This window comes from Lissotriton vulgaris, chromosome 5 (genome assembly GCF_964263255.1).
Source record: "Lissotriton vulgaris chromosome 5, aLisVul1.2, whole genome shotgun sequence".
Taxonomy (NCBI): domain Eukaryota; kingdom Metazoa; phylum Chordata; class Amphibia; order Caudata; family Salamandridae; genus Lissotriton; species Lissotriton vulgaris.
Window position 1 is genome coordinate 22,062,492 of NC_141693.1, and position 21,324 is coordinate 22,083,815.

Below are 21,324 nucleotides of genomic sequence, written 5' to 3' on the forward strand. Positions count from 1 at the left end.
GGCATGGACACCTACTCAAGTAGCCCCTCCACAGGGTTGGGGTTGGTGACTTGATAATTTAGCGGTAACCAATGCCTCCCCTCCTAGGGTCAATACAATATGCATAGTTGGGGAGGTACCCTTGTCCAATAATGTTGTGCCCCAATCCCCGCCTAACTTAATTATGCCCTCTCTCCCAGGCGAGGGGTCTGAGAACATTGAGTTAGTGGATGGAACTCAAACTCCCGGTCCACAGGGTGGGAATGCCGGATGCGATGAGCCCCTGCATCATGCATCCCTGAAAGCCATTAGTTGGAATGTGGCAGGCTTAAACAGCAAGCTAGATGTCCCGGACTGGGTGGCGCTCATTGAACCCCACTCAGTCTGCGCATTCCAAGAGACGTGGTGCGTAGAACCAAGGCACCGAGTGGGCCACGCCTCCTTCTTTGTCCCGGCAGATATTCCAACATCGGGAAGAGGTCGCCCCTATGGAGGTCTCTTAGTTTGGGTAGATATTTCCTTGGGATGGAGGGTACACCATCATCCCCAAAAATCTCCAGACTTGATGCGCCTCACCGTAACATGCCCGAGGAGAGCTGAAAAACTGGAGATTATTAACATCTACACACGAGGGGCCTCTGGGAGAGCCTTGTCACCAACGCTCTCGGACTTGGAGGTAGTCTTGGGTGAGTGTAGTAGCGATTCATTAATAATGGTCATGGGGGACTTTAATTGTACATTCGAGCCCTTGTTGCCTGATGAATCCCTGGATTTATATGACGAAGATTCAAGGAGAGGTGTCCCGTCACTTGATCTTCCAATCATAAACAGTTGGACCCCCAGAATCATCCAGCTAAATTCCCTCACACTGGAGCACGGCTTGAGAGCAGCCAACGGGAGGACACCCTCAGACTTAGCGGGGGCACACACATATAATAGGGTTGGTCACTCATCCCGGATTGATTACATCCTTTTAAACTTTTCTTTGTGGGCTCACATGAAGGATATGATAGTCCTACCTTCCTTGGATAGTGACCATAACGCTCTCTCCTTGACCCTATCATACTGGTGGAGGAAGATTCACCCAGCTTGTGGAAACCACGATACACTAGCGACAGGGCCATTGGGAGGGGTGGTTCCATCAAACTGCTTAAGACGCCTGAAATGGGACAAAGTGGCAATAGATGAAGAGAAACTGTTATGTATCAGAGCTGTTACTTCTACAGCCTGCGCCATTTTAGAAAACGAGCCTGTCAGCCCAAATCGGATTACAGCATTGTTCTGCGAGGTCTCGCTGTCAATTGGGGACCTATTGAAGGCTAAAGTAAAAAAGGGAAACACTAACCGCGATAAGTGGCAGGGCAAACCCGGATGGTACTCGAAGGAGTGTCGTGCTAGAAAGAGAGCACTGATATTGGCTGTAAAAAGTGGAGATGCAACCTTAATAGCCACCAAACGAAAGAGCTACAAAGCGGAGCTTAAAACAGCAAGGAGAGACTGGGAAGACGAATTTTGGCAGGAACTCCGAATTGCCAGTGTTGGAAAAAACGCAAAAGGTTTCTGGGACTTATTACGCAAGAAAAACAGACCCCTTGACACAGTCATCACCTGCAACATAACTGAGGATCTCTGGTACTCACATTTTTCGAAATTGTATACAGCAACTGCAGCTGAAGCGATGGATTTCGCATTACCACAGTTCTCTCGAGTTGAGGAGAGACCTGAGGAAAGTCTGTTTACTAAGAAAGAAGCGGAAGATGCAATAAAATCTCTTGTCCCGCGCAAAGCGGCTGGCCCCGATGGACTCCCGGGCGACCTGTTCCGTGCAGACCTAAGCGATTGGAGTATGTTAATTTCATCTGTATTGAACGCTGCCATGGCGGGTGCTCCTCTGCCCGCCTCCTGGATGGCCGCCGAAGTGGTCCCTCTGCACAAAAAATGCTCAAGAGAAGACCCAGCGAACTACAGGCCGATTAGCCTGATAGACTGTTCGCAAAAAGTAGCAGGCAAGGTCCTCCTAACCAGAATACAGCAGTGGGCAGATGAAAACAGGATACTCTCGGATCTCCAGGCAGGGTTCCGAACTGGTACAGGAACAATTGAACAATCGTTAAGGCTACTTATGATTCACTGGAAGGTCGTCACGATAGGGAAGGGCACTTTATATCTTGCCTTTATCGACCTCCGGACGGCCTTCGATTTGGTCCCCAGAAACAACTTATGGAAAGTTCTTAGTGATCTTGGCCTGCCACCTTATCTGCTTCACTTGATCATGAAGTTCCACGAAAACAACTATGCCCAAATTCGCTGGGGTCAGAATGGTCAAAAGACCCGAAGAATAGATGTGAATAGAGGAGTGCGGCAAGGGTGCGTTCTTGCCCCAACACTCTTTTCGCTCTATGTAAATGGGGTGGTGGAACACTTGTCAAGGATACCAGCAGATGCCCCTCGCCTGGCAGGTCGTTTAATTCCCACCCTGCTTTTTGCGGACGATACTTTGCTCCTGTCAAAATCGCCAATGGGCCTACAAAAGCTTCTTTCGGGCTTTGACGATTTTTGTAAACAAAGAGGACTCTGTATAAATACAGACAAAACAAAGTATCTCATCTTGAATCCTCCGCAAAAACATGGCCCTCCACCAACATTGGGCTCCGTTGCACTGGACAGGACCAAGACCTTCGACTATCTGGGCATCCGGCTGGCGGATTCCATGAAATGGGACCAGCATCTGACCAAAATGTTGCTAAATTTGAAAAGAGTAACCGGGACCCTGCTGAAAGAGCAGAGAGCAGCCTCAACCAAACCTATAGCTGCAGTTTTGGACATTTACTCGGCCAGAGGAGTAAGCGCCGCTTTGTACGGGGCGGAACTGTGGGGAATGTCGAACTTGAAAGATCTTACTCGAGCTGAGAACACCTTCTTGAGAAGCTTGATGTCCCTCGGCCCTTCTGTCCCCATCTTGCCTTTGCAACTGGACATGGGCTGTCGGGCGATTGAAGATCTAGCAAAGCTACGCCCTTTGCTTCTGTGGGCCCGCATCTGGAGAGTCCCTGAGCTCTCAAGTTATGCGGATGGTCTGCGGGAGATATTAAGATCGACAGGTTGGGCGAAAATAAAGTGGCTAACGGATATCAAAGCATTACTCACCAATCTGGGGCTGGAAGAAGCATGGTACCAACAGACAGCCCCGCCCAAATCAACGATAAAACAGCTTTATTGGAACTGGGTGGCAAATAGAAGGAATTCTTCTACCTCGATTTGTAAGTCGTCCAGAAATTTTATGGAGTCCAAAGATGTCCCCATTAGAGAATTGTATTTGGACATTATCTCAGTCCCTTGGGAAAGATCTCTGTATTTCAAATTTAGAATTGGTCTTCTCCCCGTAATGGAATTTACTAGTCATTGGAAAATTCCCTACCAGACTGCTCCTTGGTGCCCCTTTTGCCCTCAGCGCCATGAATCTGTCCCTCACTTTTTATTCGAGTGTCCTGCCTATAAAGTCCCACGGTCAAAATGGTTAAAACCCATGTGTCGCACACTGGGAACTAGACACTGTAATGTGGCACTAAGGATTCTTCTTTCAGACACTCGTACTTTTTATGTATGCGCCACCTCGAAGTATCTTGGGTGGGCATGGCGGATTCGGTCAAAAAGACTCAGACAAATTGTTTAATTATGCTCTTACTTTTATGGTCTGCTTCAAAACCATGCCTATTTTAGGTAATTTAATTATTTTTCCCCTAAATAATAACAGTAAAAATTGCAGTCCCAGATCATGCAAGGGTTTTTTTTTAAAAAACTTGTTTTTATCTTTAAATGCTTTGAAATGAATTTTACTTGTATGTACGCTTTTTAAGATATTTTATATGTCGAAATAAAGCCTTTTTGACTGACTGTTAAACAGAGTTGGGCTGAGGGATGAGCCCTGGGGTACGCCACAGATGATCTCTGTGGCTTCGGAGCAGAAGGGGGGGAGGCGGACGCTCTGTGTTCTGTCAGAGAGGAAGGAGGTGGTCCAGTCCAAGGCTTTCTCTTGGATCCCGGCGTTGTGGAGGCCTTTGCGTAGTGTGCGGTGGCAGACCATGTCGAAGGCGGCGGACAGGTCCAGGAGGATGAGGGACGCAGTTTCTCCGTTGTCTAGCATGGTCCTGATGTTATCGGTGGGGGCGATGAGTGCAGTTTCGGTGCTGTGGTTGCTGCGGAACCCGGACTAGGATGGGTCCAGGATGCTGTTTTCCTTGGGATAGCGAGTCAGTTGTTTGTTGACGTCTTCTCGATGACCTTCGCCGGGAACGGGAGCAGGGAGATGGGCTGGAAGTTCTTGAGATCATTGGGGTCACCTTGGGTTTCTTGAGTAAGGCGTTGATCTCGGCGTGCTTCCAGCTCTCCGGGAAGGTTGCCGTTTCAAAGGAAATGTTGATGGCCTTCCGGAGATGGGGTGCGATGGCGGTGCTGGCTTTGTTCAAGATGTGGTGCGGGCATGGCTCTGACGGAGAACCGGAGTGGACGGTGTTCATGATCTTGATGGTGTTGTCGTTGTTTATGTTTGTCCAGGAGAGCAGGCAGTTGATGCGGATGGTGGTCGTGGGGGCGGAGGTCTCAGTGGTTGTCGGGGAGGTCATGGCGTTGAAGCTGTCGTTGATGTCTGCGATCTTGCGATGGAAGAAGGCCAGCGAGTCGCACAGGCCTTGTGAAGGTGGGATGTCGTTGGTGTTGGAGCTGGGGTTGGAGAGTTCCTTTACGATGTTGAAGAGCTCTTTGCTATTGTGTGCATTGTTGTCTAGGCGGTCTTTGAAGGAGGACCTTTTGGCGGATCTGATGAGGTGATGGTGTCTGCGGGTGGTGTCTTTGTGGGCTGCGTAGCTGTCTGGTGTTCATTCACTGTGCCAGTTCTTCTCTAGCTTTTGGCAGGTTTGCTTGGAGGCCTGGAGGCCTTCAGTGAACCAGCTGAGTTTTTTGCTGGTGTGGCTGTTGGAGGGTTTCTTGAGCGGGGCGAGAGTGTTGGCGCAGTTGTCGATCCACTGTCTGAGGTTGCGGGTAGTGGAGTTGGGGTCGCTGGGGTCAGCCGATGAACACAGCGGGCCTAAAGTAAACAAGGGAAAGTGAGAGCGACCGCATGGCCGAGACCACGATAGTTAGAAACAGATGGCCCCTGCATGAACACAGTGCGCCTACAGTAAATCAGGGAAAAGTGAAACCAACCGCGCAGCCACGCTAATTGGATACAGAGGGCCATTGCGCGCCGCCGCTCACTCCCGCAAGGTGGATGCTGGTCATATCCTAGAGCAGCGCATGCACGCTGCACTAGGCTCGACCTAAACAATGAGTGTGTACCTTTCTAATACAATTGGTGCACATGTAAAACGCTCCAATAGATTCGGTTCGACTTTGCACTTTATAAATCTGCAAAAAAAATAAAAAAATCAACAAGATGGAGGAGGGTTGGAAATAGAACGTGTAGCTGGAGGCGGCACAATGGGCGGGTTAAAGAGAACGACAGTGAGGGGAGCTCTGCATGAGAAGTAAAGATGAGTACCTGAAGGAGCAGCCTGTGGCCAGTTGCCTAGGACACTGGCCTAAGAAAGCAGCACTTGGCCCATGCTCCACGGCAAGGACGAAGACTGAAGCCCAGGAAGAAACGGGAGGAAAAGAGGAGGCGCTGACCGATAGGAAGCAAGAAAATGACAGTAACATGGGAGCCAACAAAAAGGTGAGTAAAGGTACATAATGGGCTGGCTCTAAGCCCTTTTTGAGATTTATTTGTGCGGGCAAAACCTAAAAATGAAACAAAGTATTTCCCTCATGTCTGTAGTGCAAGGGTACAATTCATCCAATCAAAATCATGGTAAAGCAGAATGCTCAAGGGGTGGGAGAAACAAGTGTAGAGAGGAAAATTACTGTATCAAGAGCAGTGAATTGTGATAGACAAGAAAATTATCCAATCATGAGCAAGGGGGTTACCCAAAACACATTCTATGCACTGTACTGTTCACAATACATCTTCAATAACAAACAGATAAAGCTGTCTTGATGTGAGACCTAATAAGATAAGTTGATAAGTTTATTCAGTTCAGTTTAAGTCACTTTATTTCAGCCACCAGGGCCATAAGCGTACAGGCAATCTAAAATGCATATAATAAATAGAACACACTTAAAATTCAACGATAAGACACGTCAAAAGTTAAAAACTCATACATTATCAAATATATTATAAGTGATAAACAAAATATATTAGTTCATGATTAAAGTTCCTTGTCATCTAAAAAACATAAAAAGTGCACACATTCGCTTATAATGAGGGATGAAACCATTATATCAGGATATTAACAAAACAACAATAATGATGCACAAAATAACAACACACTTGGGTAGAATCATATGACAGGGCGACAGGGAACATTACTGCAGAGCACCCACAGCGCACCCAGGAATTTAGAGACTGAAATGGCTATAACTGGGTGGGGATCTAAAACTACAAAGGGCTTCATGATGGGTATGCACTCTCAGTACCCTACATACAGGTGCGAGCCAAGTTTGCAGAGGTATAACCTGGACAAGCAAATAAGACATGGGAGAGGCTCTCTCTTGAAAGGTTGCAGGTAGGACAGCAAGTGTCTCCTATGCCAGCCCATTGAGAAGTAAACATCCGCGGGGTAGAGTGCCTTTTCGGAACTGGAAATATAATTTCCTGTGGAAAGGAACAGATATTAAATCCCAGAATGACTACAACCCCCATGCAGACTTAATGTCAATGAAGTCACTGGCCAGCTCAGAGCTGGCAGTTCTCCAAGATTCCTCAGCCACCGGCAGTGCACAATATTTATTTTTATTTTTCTGAGATAACAAGGGCAACCCATATGTCCTTGTGAACCGGGTATTGCTACTAAGCAGGAACAGTGTTCACAAGTAAATCTTTCAAGAAAAACAATTACAATTCATGCAAGAAAATGTAACTTGCTGGGACTTAATCAAAACAAAACAGAGGTAACGGGATATATACGTAGTGACCTTAATTCAATTCAGTCTGACACTATTAGATAGATATAAAAGCCTACAAGACAGTATATCATATTCATAATCACTTCAGCCGAAGCGAGTGCACTTTATTTCTTAGACATAGAAGTCATAAGTACTGTTCTTTTTCAGCATGGCCTTGGTTGGAAAGACGGTTGAAGCCAGGCGATCCCACACATCATGGAGGCCTAAAATACAGGGCTGAATCCATGTTTAGGAGCCATGGACTTTTGCTTCATGACATCCTTTCGACTTTCCGCATAATCGGCAGGTTCGGGCGTGGTCCACAGGCATCTCCAATACAGTAGGGGCCCTAGGTATATTTTACCCGATACCCCTGTAACTCCCAAGTCACTAAACAATGGATATAACAGGGTACTAGGTGGAAGAGATGTAAGATTCCTAAGGAATTCATCCTCAGTTGTTATCATGTTGTCATGTTTATAAATCCCCCATAATTCAGCCCCGTGTAGAGCTGAACCCAAAGCCTTGGCCTCCTAGATCTTAAGCGCAGGTGAAATAGGTTTGGTATGGGGTGTAGAAAATTCCTTGAGTATTACACCGGAAGCCTGTGTGGTAGCTGCCTTATTAATATGAAGGTGCCAGGACAGGCCTGCGCAAATGTACCCCCTAAATATGCAAAAGAATTAACCCTCTCAAGGGCAACTCCCCCTTGCATAGGCTGCCCTTAAAGGGTCTGCGTTGATTAAAGTACATCACCTTGGTTTTAAGAGTGTTGATCTCCAAGCCACGTGCGGCACAAAACTGATTAAAACGGATCAGAAGTTTCTGATGCCTGCAAGGGGTCTTAGAGACCAGCAAGGTGTCATCCGTGAAAAGAAGAATTCGGAATATGGAACAAGCCAGAGATGGAGCCTCCACTTCCAACCCTAAATTAACCTTTAGTGCTTAGCACAGAGCAGTCAGGCTTAATTTCGAGGCAATGTGTAACACCTCAAACAGTGAAAGTAAACAAGAATTTGCAATGCAATAGACCTCGCGTTAGTAAAAGTTTGAGCCATTAGCGTTGCTAATAATAATGCAATGCTAATAACTCAAACATTTAGTAATGCGAGACCTATTGCAGCCGGGTGCCACAATTATACCACAAGTAAAGAAATAGAAAAAAAGTCTATTTCTTTACCTTTGGTATAATCGCGGCACCCGCGCTTTACTTTTAATGTTGCCTTGATGCCCTTGGGCTATGTTGCGCGGTATAAATCTCCCTTCATTCATTCATAAGTAAAGCGCGGGTGTCGCGATGATACCAAAAGTAGAGAAATAGATGTTTTTTCAATTTCTTTACCTTTGGTATAATCGCGGCACCCGCGCTTTACTTGTAGCACCAAAAGTAAAGTGCGGGTGCCGCGCTTATACCAGAAGTCAAGAAAGAAAAGTGGTGAGCGCGTCACTTCTGTGTCTGGGCACGCGCATAGCTCCTCCCACGGCCTATTGGTATCTGTTACGGGCTTGGTGCGCGTAATAGACACCAATAGGCCGTGGGAGGAGCCATGCGCGTGCCTCTGGCCAATTGCATGCAGTCTTTTACAATAAGAAGCACGCAAAGGCCAATGGGGGAGCTGAAAAGGAAACGCACACGCACGAGCTTGTGCGATTCCTAGGTCAGCTCACAATCCCCGTTTTTCACCTCCAAAATGCCCCGCGCTGCGGGAGCACTGCTGCGCAGTTCAACGCTAGGCGCGACGCCTAAAAGCACGGCACAAAAAGGATCCGACACCAAGTTAGAACAAGCATTAAAAATGCAATATGTCTCGCCTTTCATTAAGTTAAAGCCATTTGCTTTGTTATGCAATACCATTAGCAAAGCAAATGGCTTTAACTTAATCAAAGCCGGACATATCTTTCGTTTTTATGGCGTTAACTAAAGAGAAATTTGTGCAACATTCTTTATTGTACCACGATTGATGGTCACCTATATTATTCCAATTTTGTTTATTTGGAATGGTAAAAAAAGAATAGAATGCGCTGAAAGAATGCCCCACGTATAGGTATCAGTTGATCAGGAAAGCTGGCATGGACCCCCACAATGTGGTAAGAACTGAATGAAGATGCTCTTGGATAGCAGCCAGATTTCAACTTCCCTAGTAAAGGAAAGCGGACGAAGATCTGAAGGAATAAGCTCACAGAAAGCCTGAAAGGATGCACGGATAGGAGATTATGATCACTTTCAGTTCTTTCTAGCCCGGTAACATAAATAAATGAACTCAAATTAAAAAAACCTGCATGTAGAAAATAAATTCTGCTTGCTTAAAATGCTCAATAAAGTGTCCTACAGAATAATTATTAAGCAAACGCCTCATGACAAGTCTCTCTATTTGGAGAAAAGATTTTGAGAACTTGAAGAAAAAATTAGTTTTGAGACAGTGAGGAAATAGGGGCACAGAAGTGCCATTTATGGAAGAAAAGTACCCAACTTTTGTAAGGAACCCAAAGCGTCTGGATTTCATCTGTATTTCCCATAAAATATATGTCCAAGAAAAAGTCAGCACTCATGGCCGAATACCATGGCCTTATGAGCCAACTCACCGCCAGCGATAGAGTTGGAACTGCGTCCCGTCCTGACTAAGAGTGAATCCTTGGCGCCAAGCGTTAATAAAGGTATCCATAGTACAGTGAAGGTGGTTATTGGAGCTTTCTTGATACTGCTTCAGTTGCGTGAATTAAAGGTCAGTAGTTTCCTAGCACTGAGCAGGTCCATCCATGTCTGTCGTCGTTGATGTCGGTAGTATAGACCGAAACCGCCTCCAATACCATGCTGCCAACACTAGCTCTCTCTGTTGTGCACCAAACTGCACGACTTCCCTCTTACTCAGTTTGATTCCAAGTTCTTCTCCTTGGAAGGACCACCACACCATTGATGGCAAGCTGTAGACCCTACAGAGTCTGTGCAGCAATGTGTAACCAGCGTAGGTCAGCATTTGCAACACGGAGTCATCATGTTGAGGCAAACCCATGCACACAGATGTTAGAGCTTCAGATACACCTGAAGGTTAGAGATGGAGAAAGAGGGATGCTTAAGGTTAGTCTGAGCAAAGAAATAAGAGCACGAAACCGGTCAACTATTGGAACATCTGAGCTGCTGACACACTTCTAGGTGTAAGGTGACGTCTCACATCAACACCATCCCAATCTCCCAGCAAGCAGCACCGCCCCCCTGACAGGCCTCCTGAAAGGTGAAACATACTTTCGCTGACACATATGCCATCATCTGGTCCACTCACCTTTCGTGTGGTTCATTCGACTCATCATAGATTTGACTTCAGCAGTTAGTGCTGACTCCTTCGATTGTAGGACCTCGCTCTCCCATAGCCAGTACAGTCGGTCATTCTTCTCCATCCAGGGGGCTTTAGGCTCCAGTCTCCGGGTATCGCTGTTATAGCCCTCAATTGGCAGATCAGCAATATAGGCAACCATTGAGTACTGCGGGGCCGCAGGGATCCTCTCAGAGAGATAGGAACAGAAAATGTGGTATGACTGGGAACCTGGAGAAGGAAAACAGGGGGTACATGTTTTTTTAGCATAAGCAAACCTTCTGTCACACTAGACCACACACAACACTTTTTACACTAATTCCACCTCCTCAGAGCCACACCTCTCCAAATATTAAGATCACGCCAAGATACCATCCTTCTAAACTAATGCCTAATTTTTACCTTAGCAGACTATGTACAGTTGCCATTGAGGAACACTTTCCTCTCGCCATGGTGAGGGTTCTCCGCCCACCAAATGTAAAGATGTCCGCAGGCCCAGGAGACATTTCTTGCATTTCAAGGAACCACCATTATGGCAGTTCCTGTAAATACACAGAAAATTTGACCGACGGCTCCATGGTGTTCATGGAGCTGTACGTCAAACTTTCAACTTTTCAGATTTTCAAAAAGAAAATCCCAAAGAGGGGTTTCGCTATTAAGAATAAACAAATAAAATGCCCCCATCCCCACCATGGGAGTTTTTTTGCATGCAGTGTGTGTCATTTAGGAGTTTTTGCAGTCACATACCAACACATTTTGCATGGCAGAATGTGAAAGCAAACACTGGCCTTGTGTTCATCCACTCTAAGAAGTGCAGGTGGACACATGGCCACACTTCCGATGGGCCTACTCCACCGGGCTGTCGGAGGTGTACAGAGTTGGTGAAAATAGAGTAGTCTTCGTCGTCTACATATTGAAGTTCTGCTTGACTCAAAAATGAGGTGTACAAAACTTCGCTTTGGTGTAGAGGGTACTACATCGCAAAGTGTGATAAGGAGGAACGGAATACCGGTCGGTAACGGCCCAAAATCGGTAAAATCGGCCGTTACCGAGCGGTATTGCGAGAATGAGATGTAGGTGGCAAAAAAATACCGATTCGGTAAATATCAATCGGTAAAATTCCGAATCGGAAATATCCGAGTCCATATTTACCGAATCGGTATTGACCGATTCGAAAAATACCGACTCGGTATACACCGATTCGGGAAATAAGGAATCGGAAAACATGGCCATCGAGATGTAGGAAAGGCCAAAAATACCGAATTCATCCAAATTCGGTATTTCTGAGTCGGTATTTACCATGGACTGAAAGGTGGTGGTAACCATGTGGATGCTATAAAAAGGCTCCCAAAATGCAACCCTCCTGTCAAAATGGCTGCACTCTATGTGATAGCGAGGAGGCGAAGGCTACAGGCTGCAGGACTGAGGGTATGGCAAATGGAGGAGCATGTGTACAGGCAGAGGATCACTCTGTTCCAATTGACTGACCCTGAGATACTCCAGAGGTACAGGCTGCACCCCAATACCATCATGGACCTAATAAGGGACGGTCACCCATACCTGGATCACCCAACACCCAGGGCCCACGCCATACCTCCCCATGTCCAGGTGCTGTGCAGCATACACCTGCTTGCCTCTGGGAGCTACCAGAGTGTGATAGCTGCAGTAGGAGAAGTATCCCAGAGCTGTCTGTCCCGATTCTTCAGGACGTTCCTGGATGTCATGACTCAGAGAATGGGAGACTACATACAGTTCCCTGACACACCTGCGGAACTTGCCAATACCAAAACAGACTTCTATGGACTGGCTCACTTCCCGCATGTGATAGGCTGCATTGATGGCACCCACATTCCCCTATGCCCACCTGCAGCCATGGAACACATATACAGAAACCGTAAGTCTACGCACTCCATCAACGTGCAGGTGATATGCAATGCAGGAAACATCCTCACCGACATAGTAGCTAAATTTCCAGGGAGCACGCACGACTCCTAAATATTCCAGAACAGTGGAATATACAGACGGCTACAGAATGGCGATTTTGGAGATGGTTATCTGCTAGGTAAATATGTAGCACACACCCTGAAATGTATTTCAGCTCCATGTGGAATGTGTATGAAACCCATGTACCTCTTGTTCTCTCCCAGGTAATAGTGCATATGCCCTGCGTTCCTTTGTGCTAACACCGTACCTGAACCCAACCAACAGAGCAGAAAGGCGATACAATGTGGCACACAGGTCCACCCGCAATGTTGTGGAGAGAACCTTTGGACTCCTGAAGAGCAGGTTCCGTTGCCTCCACAAAAGTGGAGGTGCGCGACAGTACACCCCCCTCCTGTGTTGCAAAATCATTGTGACCTGTGCCATATTGCACAATCTTGCGACCAAGGAAGGCACAGAGGTGGAGTTGACACATCGTGAGAACATAGATGAGGACCAAGAACATGCAGATCCCAGGCAACAGGGCCAGCCGCAGTAGATGGCAGATTGAGACGGACTGAAATTACACAACGCTATTTCTAGGTAAAGTATGACACACACACAGGTATACTTCCGGACATGAGTAGTTTATTCTGCACTTCTTCATGATGGTCACATGACTGTACGCCAATGTCACTGGCTGCACATACTCAGTTGCTGTCACTGTGTGCAGTAGAGTCAGTTCCCTGCATAGTTCAGTTCTTGCGTCCTCGCACCACATTGCGGGACTTAGGTGCCTTTCCTTCAGGTCCCCTGATGGTGCCTGACTCAGCATGGCTGTACCTGCCGCTCCTGCGCACCTCCTGGACAAGTGTACTGGAGCCACTCCTGCTGGTTGACCCCTCAGTCTCCTCCACACCTGTGTCACCAGCATTGCCTAGGTTTGAGGTCAACATCTGCTCCATTGCAGAGGTAACTCTACCCATGCCCCGGGTTAAGTCAGTGCAGCAGTGCTCGATTGCCTCCTGCATTGAGATGGAGCGTCTGCAGAGGAGAGCTGTGTTGGCAGCGAACCTGTTCATGGCCTTGGTCTGTAGGCGCATGTTGGACAGGCCCCATGAAGGGCTCGCTCCCTCCCCGCACGACAGGGCCCGGACACCGGCTCTCCAGGTGCTACCCACAGAAGCAACCCGCAACCCGTCCCCTACGGGACGCCTGCTCCCGGATATGTCTGTATCACTGGCCCGGGCCACCGTCAGCACCATTGCCCGGCCCAGCCGCCTTCTTGGACACTGCACCACGAGGCCGCGTGGCCTCAGCCCGACCCCAACCCTGGGCCTGGCCAGGCCCCGACATCCCGCACCACCATCCACCCAGGAGGTGAACGGACCACTTGGCAGGTCAATGGGAGAAAGAAGTGTCGATGGCTCTCCCCCGCCAGGTGCCGATCGCCCCCAGCCTCCCCGGGCGCTGGCTCCACCCCCCTGCTGGGTGTCTGGACTCCCTCATCCCGGACCTCCCGACCTCCAAGTGCGAGGGTCCGGACATCATAGGGCGCCAGGCCTATAACTGAGGTAGCTCCAGAGCAGGAAGGCAGTTGTATCCTGGAGTCGAGAGACACCGTGAAGAACTCATCCTTGACGGACTGCTGGCGCTGCCGCAGCCCTGCCTTGTGAACTGTCGTCCTGCCGCTGGCGCTGCCGCGGCCTTCTGCAACCTTCATCCTCGTGGGACCTGCTGGCGCTGCCGCGGCCCTTTGCAACCTTCATCCTCGTGGGGACCTGCTGGCGCTGCCGCGGCCTCTTGCAACCATCATCTTCGTCGGGACCTGCTGGCGCTGCCGCGGCCCGTTGCTACCTACGACCTCCTCGGGACCACCTGGCGCTGCCGCGGCCCGACCTTCCCGAATGCCGAGCTCGAGGATTGTGAGCTACCCATCGTCTCATCTCAATACCAGATTGGTAACAAGACTGTCCCGCTACCCCCTTTCCCTTCCAGAGACTAGAATTGAGAGGATCCTCGTGTCCTGACCTCATTGTACCGTACTACCTTACTTCAAGAATTGCCTATAAAGAGTGTTAACCTTATCTTTGTGTGGTGTCCATCTGTGGGGGGGAAGTTACTTGTCTGTACGATCGCTGGAGACGGCCCTCACCGGAGGCCTCTCCCCTTGTCCTCGGCCGACCCTCCAGGTCCCCGTCTTACAGCGCATGTACTGCCGTTCCCTGGCACGCTGGAGATGTTCCCTATCAAGCTTGTCGGAGAGGATCCCCATGTAGGTAGAAATGTCAGAGATCCCCTGTGCTATCAGGTCCAGGCTAGTAGCCATTTGGGTAATGCCCTTGTCCATGTTGGACATTGTTGCGCTCAAACCGCGCACCTGCCGCTGCATGGCTTGCAGCGATTTGGCCTGCTGCCGTTGCACCTTCACCATCGTGCCCTCCAGCCCACAGAACACGCTCTCACCATCCTGGCCCTCCCCACCATCACGTGCCCTCCTGCCAAGGACAGTAGTGCGCGCTGAGCCTGCAGACATAGTTGGTCTTGGCCTGTCAGGCACTGGCGCACTCTTTTGGGGGACATCTTCCTCATCCTCTGAATCAGAGGTCTGCAGAATCCTCTGCGGGGGCTCCGCCTGGCTACTTTCCCCTCTCGGCATGGGCGTGTTTGTGAGGTCTGGAGACCCAAACAACAGAGGGGACATTGGGATTGGTGTAGTGGGTGGGTCTGGTGATGAGGGGTCCTGGGTAGGGTCGTCTCCACCTTCTCCTGCGCTGTGACGATTTTTCCTTTTTTCTTTCTCTCCTCTTTTAGATGGTGCTGCCCTCTCCTCCCTCGGCGGTGCAGAACTGCGTGACGACTCTCCTGTGGAATGAAATTGACATAGTGTCAATGCTGTAGTTTGTCTGTGTGTTTTTCTTAACTAAATGGTCTGCACACCTTTGCACAGTCCACATTGCTTGTTTGGGGATGTGTGTGGCATGCCTTGCTGAGTCATGTGTGGTGTACTTTGCTTCTGTGTGTACATGACTACGTCTACCATGATGCATTGCAGCAAGAAAATCTGAACTCTCCTGCTGTGACATGTGTGTACACAGTGGGGTGCAGGGTTGAGATAGGTGGGGGTGCACGTGGGTACATGCCTCTTACCTTGTTTTTTGGCTGATTTCGCTGTGCTATCCAGGTCTCCAATCCCATGGATGCATTCAGACTCCATGGTGGATGCAACTTGCTCCTCAATTGGTGTAAGTTTTTGGGGCTTTGACCCTGCCACCTCCAGTCAAACCAGCATCCTTTTTCTGTCCTGCTATCTTCTTCTTGGTGACTATACGCAGGTCATACCACCGCTTCTTGATGTCCTCAATGTCCCGGTGGGTGACTCCTATGGCATTCACTTTGCCCTGAATTGCCAGCCAGACGTTCCTCTTCACAGTCTCTGCAACATGTAGAGACTGCCTCCCAAATATTTGGCTGTAGTGGCTGACAATCTCATCCACAGCCACCTGTAGTTCCTCTGGGCTGAACTTCTGCTTCCTTTTCCTCTCAGCAGCATCCTTCTGTCCTTCCTGTGCCTCCATTCTCTCAGTCTGCTTGCCTGTGGATGCTGTGCTCCTCGCTACTCTGCAGATTTGTTTGTTCAGTTGGTTTCCACCTGCATGGGTGTGGCCACTCCCAGGTACTGGGGTGGGGTGCCTCTCTCTCATTGGTTGGATTCACAGGGCCTTGGCTGTGGGGTGTGTAGGCTCTCCCTGATTGGTTGACAGGCTCACATGGCATCTTTCAAACTCCCAAATCGGTATTTACCGAATTGGTAAATTCCGAGTCGTTGAAATCCGAATCGGAATTTTCCGATTCGGTGATTCCCATTCATTCCTATGGGCAATGTGGCCCATGGGTTTGCTTGGGTTTCACCGACTCGGATTTTACCGACTCGGTCAATTCCGATTCGGTAATTACCGATTTGGCTTACCGAGTCATACCGAGTCGGTAACTTTTACCGACTTTTTAGCTACATACCATTTACCGATTGGGGAATACCGATTCGGTATGAGTCGGTATTTTCCATTCGGTAAATGGAAATTACCTACACTGGCCCTAAGAGTGGGACAGAAAGTAGATAAGCAGTGATCGAGAAGGAGTTAGTGGTTTGCATGTGGGCTATTGAACATTTCAGGAATTATATTGGAGGGAGCAAATTTATTCTGAGAACTGACCATAAACTGTTAGTAAACATGCGATCCCCTGGAGGGGGGCGTAACTCCACAGCACACATTGCTAGGCTCACTTTAGGACTGCAGGGATATTGTTATAAAACTGAACATGTACCTGGTATGAAAAATGTGACTGCAGATTACCTATCATGTTTGCCATGTCTGCATGATGAGGGAAGTGAGTGTGAAGCAGATGAGGTATGGTAGCTCACCTAGAACAGTGCTTTGGAAGGATGGCCTAAGAGGAGTGAAATAAAATCGGAATGGTTGCCCATGTACAAGGTAGCTGAAGAATTGGAGGTTGAAGGTGATATTTTTATTTAAAGGGGGAAAATGTGTTCCGCCTGTTGGAGTGCGTTAGATCATTTTTAAATTAGTTCCCAAGGGACATCTGTGAATGTCTGACATGAACTGTTTAGTTGGTGGTTGCAAGGTTTGCTTTAGTTTTAATTGATTACCATTCAAAATGGCCAGAATTTATATTCGTGTCACAGGCCACTGTGGGGGCAGTTGTTGAGTTCTTCAAAAAGATATTTGTACGTCAAGGATCAAAAATAAAGATCTACAACCAGAAAGGGAAACGCAACATTACAATAAGGCCCAGACCCAGCTTAGCGATAGGGCACTAGAGGCTGAAACATGTTGACCACCCATGTGAGATGTCATGGATAGCTAACTCATCTAAGAACATTGCCACTTCTTTTTAATCTTACCCCTGCAAAAAACAAGTGAGAAATTGAAAGCCATCGAAGTGGTGACCGCGGAACTAAGTAGTGATACGCAACAGATGCGTTAGGAGAGCAAGGAGTTACAAACTGCTCAGAAGAAAATAGACACTCAACTGGATGACTATGAAGGGCGCGCAAAACGCAACAATATTAGAATTATTGGGGTCCCTGAAAATGCGGAAGGGCCGGCCGTCGACCTATTTGTGGAGGATTTGATAATGAATCATCTTCGACCTACCACCCTATCAAAATGTTTTATGGTCGAGAAAGCGCCGAAGCCGGGAGCCCACCCAAGGCCTATCCTGGCAAAACTCCTCAATTTCAGAGACCGGGACATTATTTTGCAAAAAGCTCGAGTTAAGTCTCCCCTCAAATTAAAAAACAGCGAACTTCCCTTTTTTCCAGACTTAACCATTGCGGTCCAATGGCAAAGGAGAACATTTCTAGATGTGAAGAAATTATTAAGTGGCAAAGGTCTTCGGTACGCAATGTTATTTCCAGCAAAATTGAGGGTTGAGGCCGACGGTAAAGCTTGGTTTTTTGATTCCCTGGAAGCGGCGCAAGAATGGTTGTAGTGCTTGAGACTGGCGAAAGACCATAACTCACGATGATAACGGGACCCCTGAACTTGCATGTACACCATCATATCACAACGAGGAATGCTGGCTGAGAAGTTCTGGGGCTAAATTCCTGCTTCCTGTAGAGGGAAGGTGGAGTGGATAGACCAAGCAGACAAAAAAGACATACCAGGCACTAAGTGATTTTGTATGACTATGATACTGTTTTAATACTTGTATTAGGGGTTATATAAAGGCGGAGCTGGATCCACTGGGCGGTAGCCGCCAACCCTCCCTCTAGATTTTCTAGTTATATTATAGTTAGGGTGACAGGCACTCTGCACTGTTGGAGTATGGGCAGTTTTGAGCCCAGAGTGCGGGGAAGCAGGGAGGGATCCACGGAGGGTGGTGTTGGGGGGGTCTATTGTGTTACGATTTATTAGTCACAGATTTACATTCGGAGATATAGAGCAGGAGTGGACTGGTGGGTGGGACGTTGATTCAGTACGCATAATTGACTCTGGCCGGTGCCCTAGATAACATACCAGTGCCATGGGAAGAAAGTGGGGAACCTCCCCAAGTAGTGCGCACCAAGTAACGCTATGAACACCGCAAGTGAAAAACGACTCAAGTTGTTAACTTGGAACGTGAATGGATTGCGGGACAAGCTGAAAAGAGGAATTGTACTGCAGTTTTTCAAACGGCATGCTCCAGAGGTGGTCCTGCTCCAAGAGACACACCTTATTGGAAATACGTGTAAGGCCCTAGCTAGATGGGTCTATCAATTAGTGGTGCACGCGGGTTTACAACAGGTTCAAGGGGAGTGGGTATACTGAAAAAGCGCACTTTCCCAATGACAATTGATCAGGTCCGCACTGATGATTTGGGGAGGTATGTGGCAGTGTCAGGCCAATGGGAAGGCGAGTCAACGACGATAATGTCAGTGTATTTACCGCTGGGGCTACAGGAAGCCACATTCAAAGATCTGGGGAAAGTGTTGCTAACATTGCCCAGTGGAAGAATGGTGCTAGGGGAGATCTTAATTCTGTTGTCTCTGGACTTTGGATCGTTATCCTCCCAGAGACATACATTCTGCGCAGTTACAACTCCCCAGTTTCCTTGACGCCATGGGATTAGTAGATGTATGGAGAGTACATCATCCTGCAGAGACACAATACACATTCCACTCTGGGGCCTATAACAGTCTCTCATGTATGGATTATATCCTCACACCTGCGGCGCTAGTTGGGAACATTAAGGCGGTCAGACAATAAGCGAGAGGCATTTCAGATCCTGCACTGACTTCTGCTACAGTAAAAATGACTTTATTATCACTTTCTCTATTCTACGTGAAACCGTATCTCAGTGCTCTCCTTTCCGTTCATGGTAGCACTGTAGTTGCTCTCTCTGACTTTTCTCCTCTTTCGACTGAAGCCCGTAGGGCAGCTTTCTCATCTGTAAAATCTGGGTGTCCCATGAACCCCACCCCAACCCCTTTTAACATCTTGTAATGCATTCTGCTGTCCTTGCTCTTCATTACATCTGCAATCTCTCTTTCAGATGCACTCCTTTCCCACTGCTGGGAAGGAGGCACTGGAGGTCCTTCTCTTGAAGAAACCCCCACGCAACCCTACCATCCAGAGCAGGTGAAGGTATATCTCCTCAGCACTTTGAAACAGTAAAGTATCTGAAAGAGGGGTGAACTAACAGTCGCTGCTTCGTCCACTCCAACAACTTCCTTGAGGCATCTCAGACAGGATCCCAATCCGTGCATGGCACAGGGGTGAGTCGGGTTTGTATACTGGACCATCTTGGGGGCATCGCTACTCAAGTTGGGGTAACCACACTTCTTCACTTATACCTTTGTTTCTCAGGTGATGCTTCTCATTGTCCTTCATGAGGTGGGTTTCGAGCCCAAGGCCTTGAACTGGTCATTTTCTTTCTTGTCTGCCCATAGTCAAGCTTTCTTGATTCTTAATGGCCACTCCTCTTTTAGACCACTGAATTGTGGTGTCCCGTGGGCTACCCACATTAATCCCACCTGGTTAGTCTCTGCGTTTCCACGGGTCTCCCTTGATGGATCGTTTTGGACTCTCTTACTTCAAATGTCCACAACACCAAGATCTTTTCAACATACCAAGCAGATGCCAGTGTGCCCAAACCAACTTTTAAGATGTATGTGGCATTGCCCAGGAGGTCAATGATCATTCCCAAAACTGAACCCTGACAACGCCTCGGTGCATATCATCGGTGGTCCTCTTTTACTCAAATCCTGTAACCTGTGATCCTCCAAAGCCCCCCTAGGCTTGCTGCTTTTGAGGCTGTGCTTGCTCAAGATGTCACTCTTTCACCACAGATCACTATGGTCACCTCTGCTTGGTTTTTCTATCCAAAGATGCTGAGGAAAGTTCTACTGCTTCTCCCTACTGGCTGCTGCCTTACAATGATCCGGGTTGTGACTGGTTTGCACCTGGAACCTCCTTTGGCTGATCCACACGGCACACACCACCTACCACTTCTCTTTTATTTCTGGCCACTTGAATACACTTGGCTAGCTCCCTGTGGCAAAGTGGTTTCGCGTCTTTCCAATAGTCACACAGCCATGAATGACGTATTAACAACCAGTGAGCTAGAGCTCTACTGTGTGTGAAATCGAGGGTCTTGACTGCAGTTAAGATACATAAGATTCTTCACAGTGGTCTTTCCTTCTCCATTTTATTTGCTAAAATAGGAGCCAGTGTAGATGCTTACAATGAAAAACCTAAGGAGAAAAACGAAGTGTTAGGTTTGCATGTAAGTAAATGGTTTTGGGGGTAGAAGCAAGGTTCAGTTCAGCACTTGAGGGGCACTACCAGTGGCACAAGAGCAGCCTTTTGCTGAGTGCAGGGTGCAAATGATAGCCAGTGAGGCTAGGGGGCACCTCTGTTGGGAGCTGCTCACAAAAAGGCCACTCAGTGTTGGGAGACAATGTCCTAGGGTTAAGGTGAGGGCAAAGCGGATCCCAAGTTAGCACCAAGACTACACCACCAGCGGCACAGGGGCGGATGGCTGCAGCATGCTTGGACAGTGTCTGGAGCCCAATGCAATCCTACAAGGGTTGTCATCTTTGGATTTCTGCTGCAGTTACCTCCAGGAAGTCTCCAGGGAGAAACCAACAGCTGGACAGAACACGTTTGTAGAGATGTCCCTCAATGTCAGGACACTACGAGCTTGGGTCACCTGGACGCAGGGTCGGAAACTGCAGGGGTGCCTTTCGATTTTGGGAATCTGTTTAGCAGTCAGATCGTCCAGCAGAAATATTGGGGAGGGATCCTTCTTACCATGTCCCAAATATGCCATAAAACTATTGAAGTTTCCCCACGGCTTTGTCTTCTGAACATTTGGAATACTACTGACTTGTCTTGTACTGAAAAGACGTGGGTTTCGTTGGGCTGCACGGTGGCAAAAACCAATATTGCCAGAACATGGAAGGGAGGGGTGGTGCTGAGACACACTGATTGGGAATCCGACATGGATTGGTGCATGCAAGCAGAAGGAGTGGTGTATGAAAGCAGAGGGTGCCCGGGCGAATGGATGAAAATCTGGGGCCCCTGGAATGAGAGAAGAGGTTTGCTATGTACCTCCTTTTTTGAGGCTTCCCCAT

At 48.2% G+C, this 21,324-nt stretch overlaps 1 protein-coding gene across 1 annotated transcript in view; it reads right to left on the reverse strand.

Annotated features, from left to right (window-relative positions):
* Nucleotides 1-21,324, reverse strand: part of LOC147710024 (major histocompatibility complex class I-related protein 1-like) — a 176,094-nt gene that overhangs the window by 140,997 nt on the left and 13,773 nt on the right. Inside the window, exon 2 of the mRNA XM_086920696.1 lies at nt 10,236-10,496. Within this exon, the coding sequence (XP_086776822.1) occupies nt 10,236-10,428 (193 nt within the window). The 5' untranslated portion in view covers nt 10,429-10,496. The remainder of the gene's footprint in view (nt 1-10,235; nt 10,497-21,324) is intronic.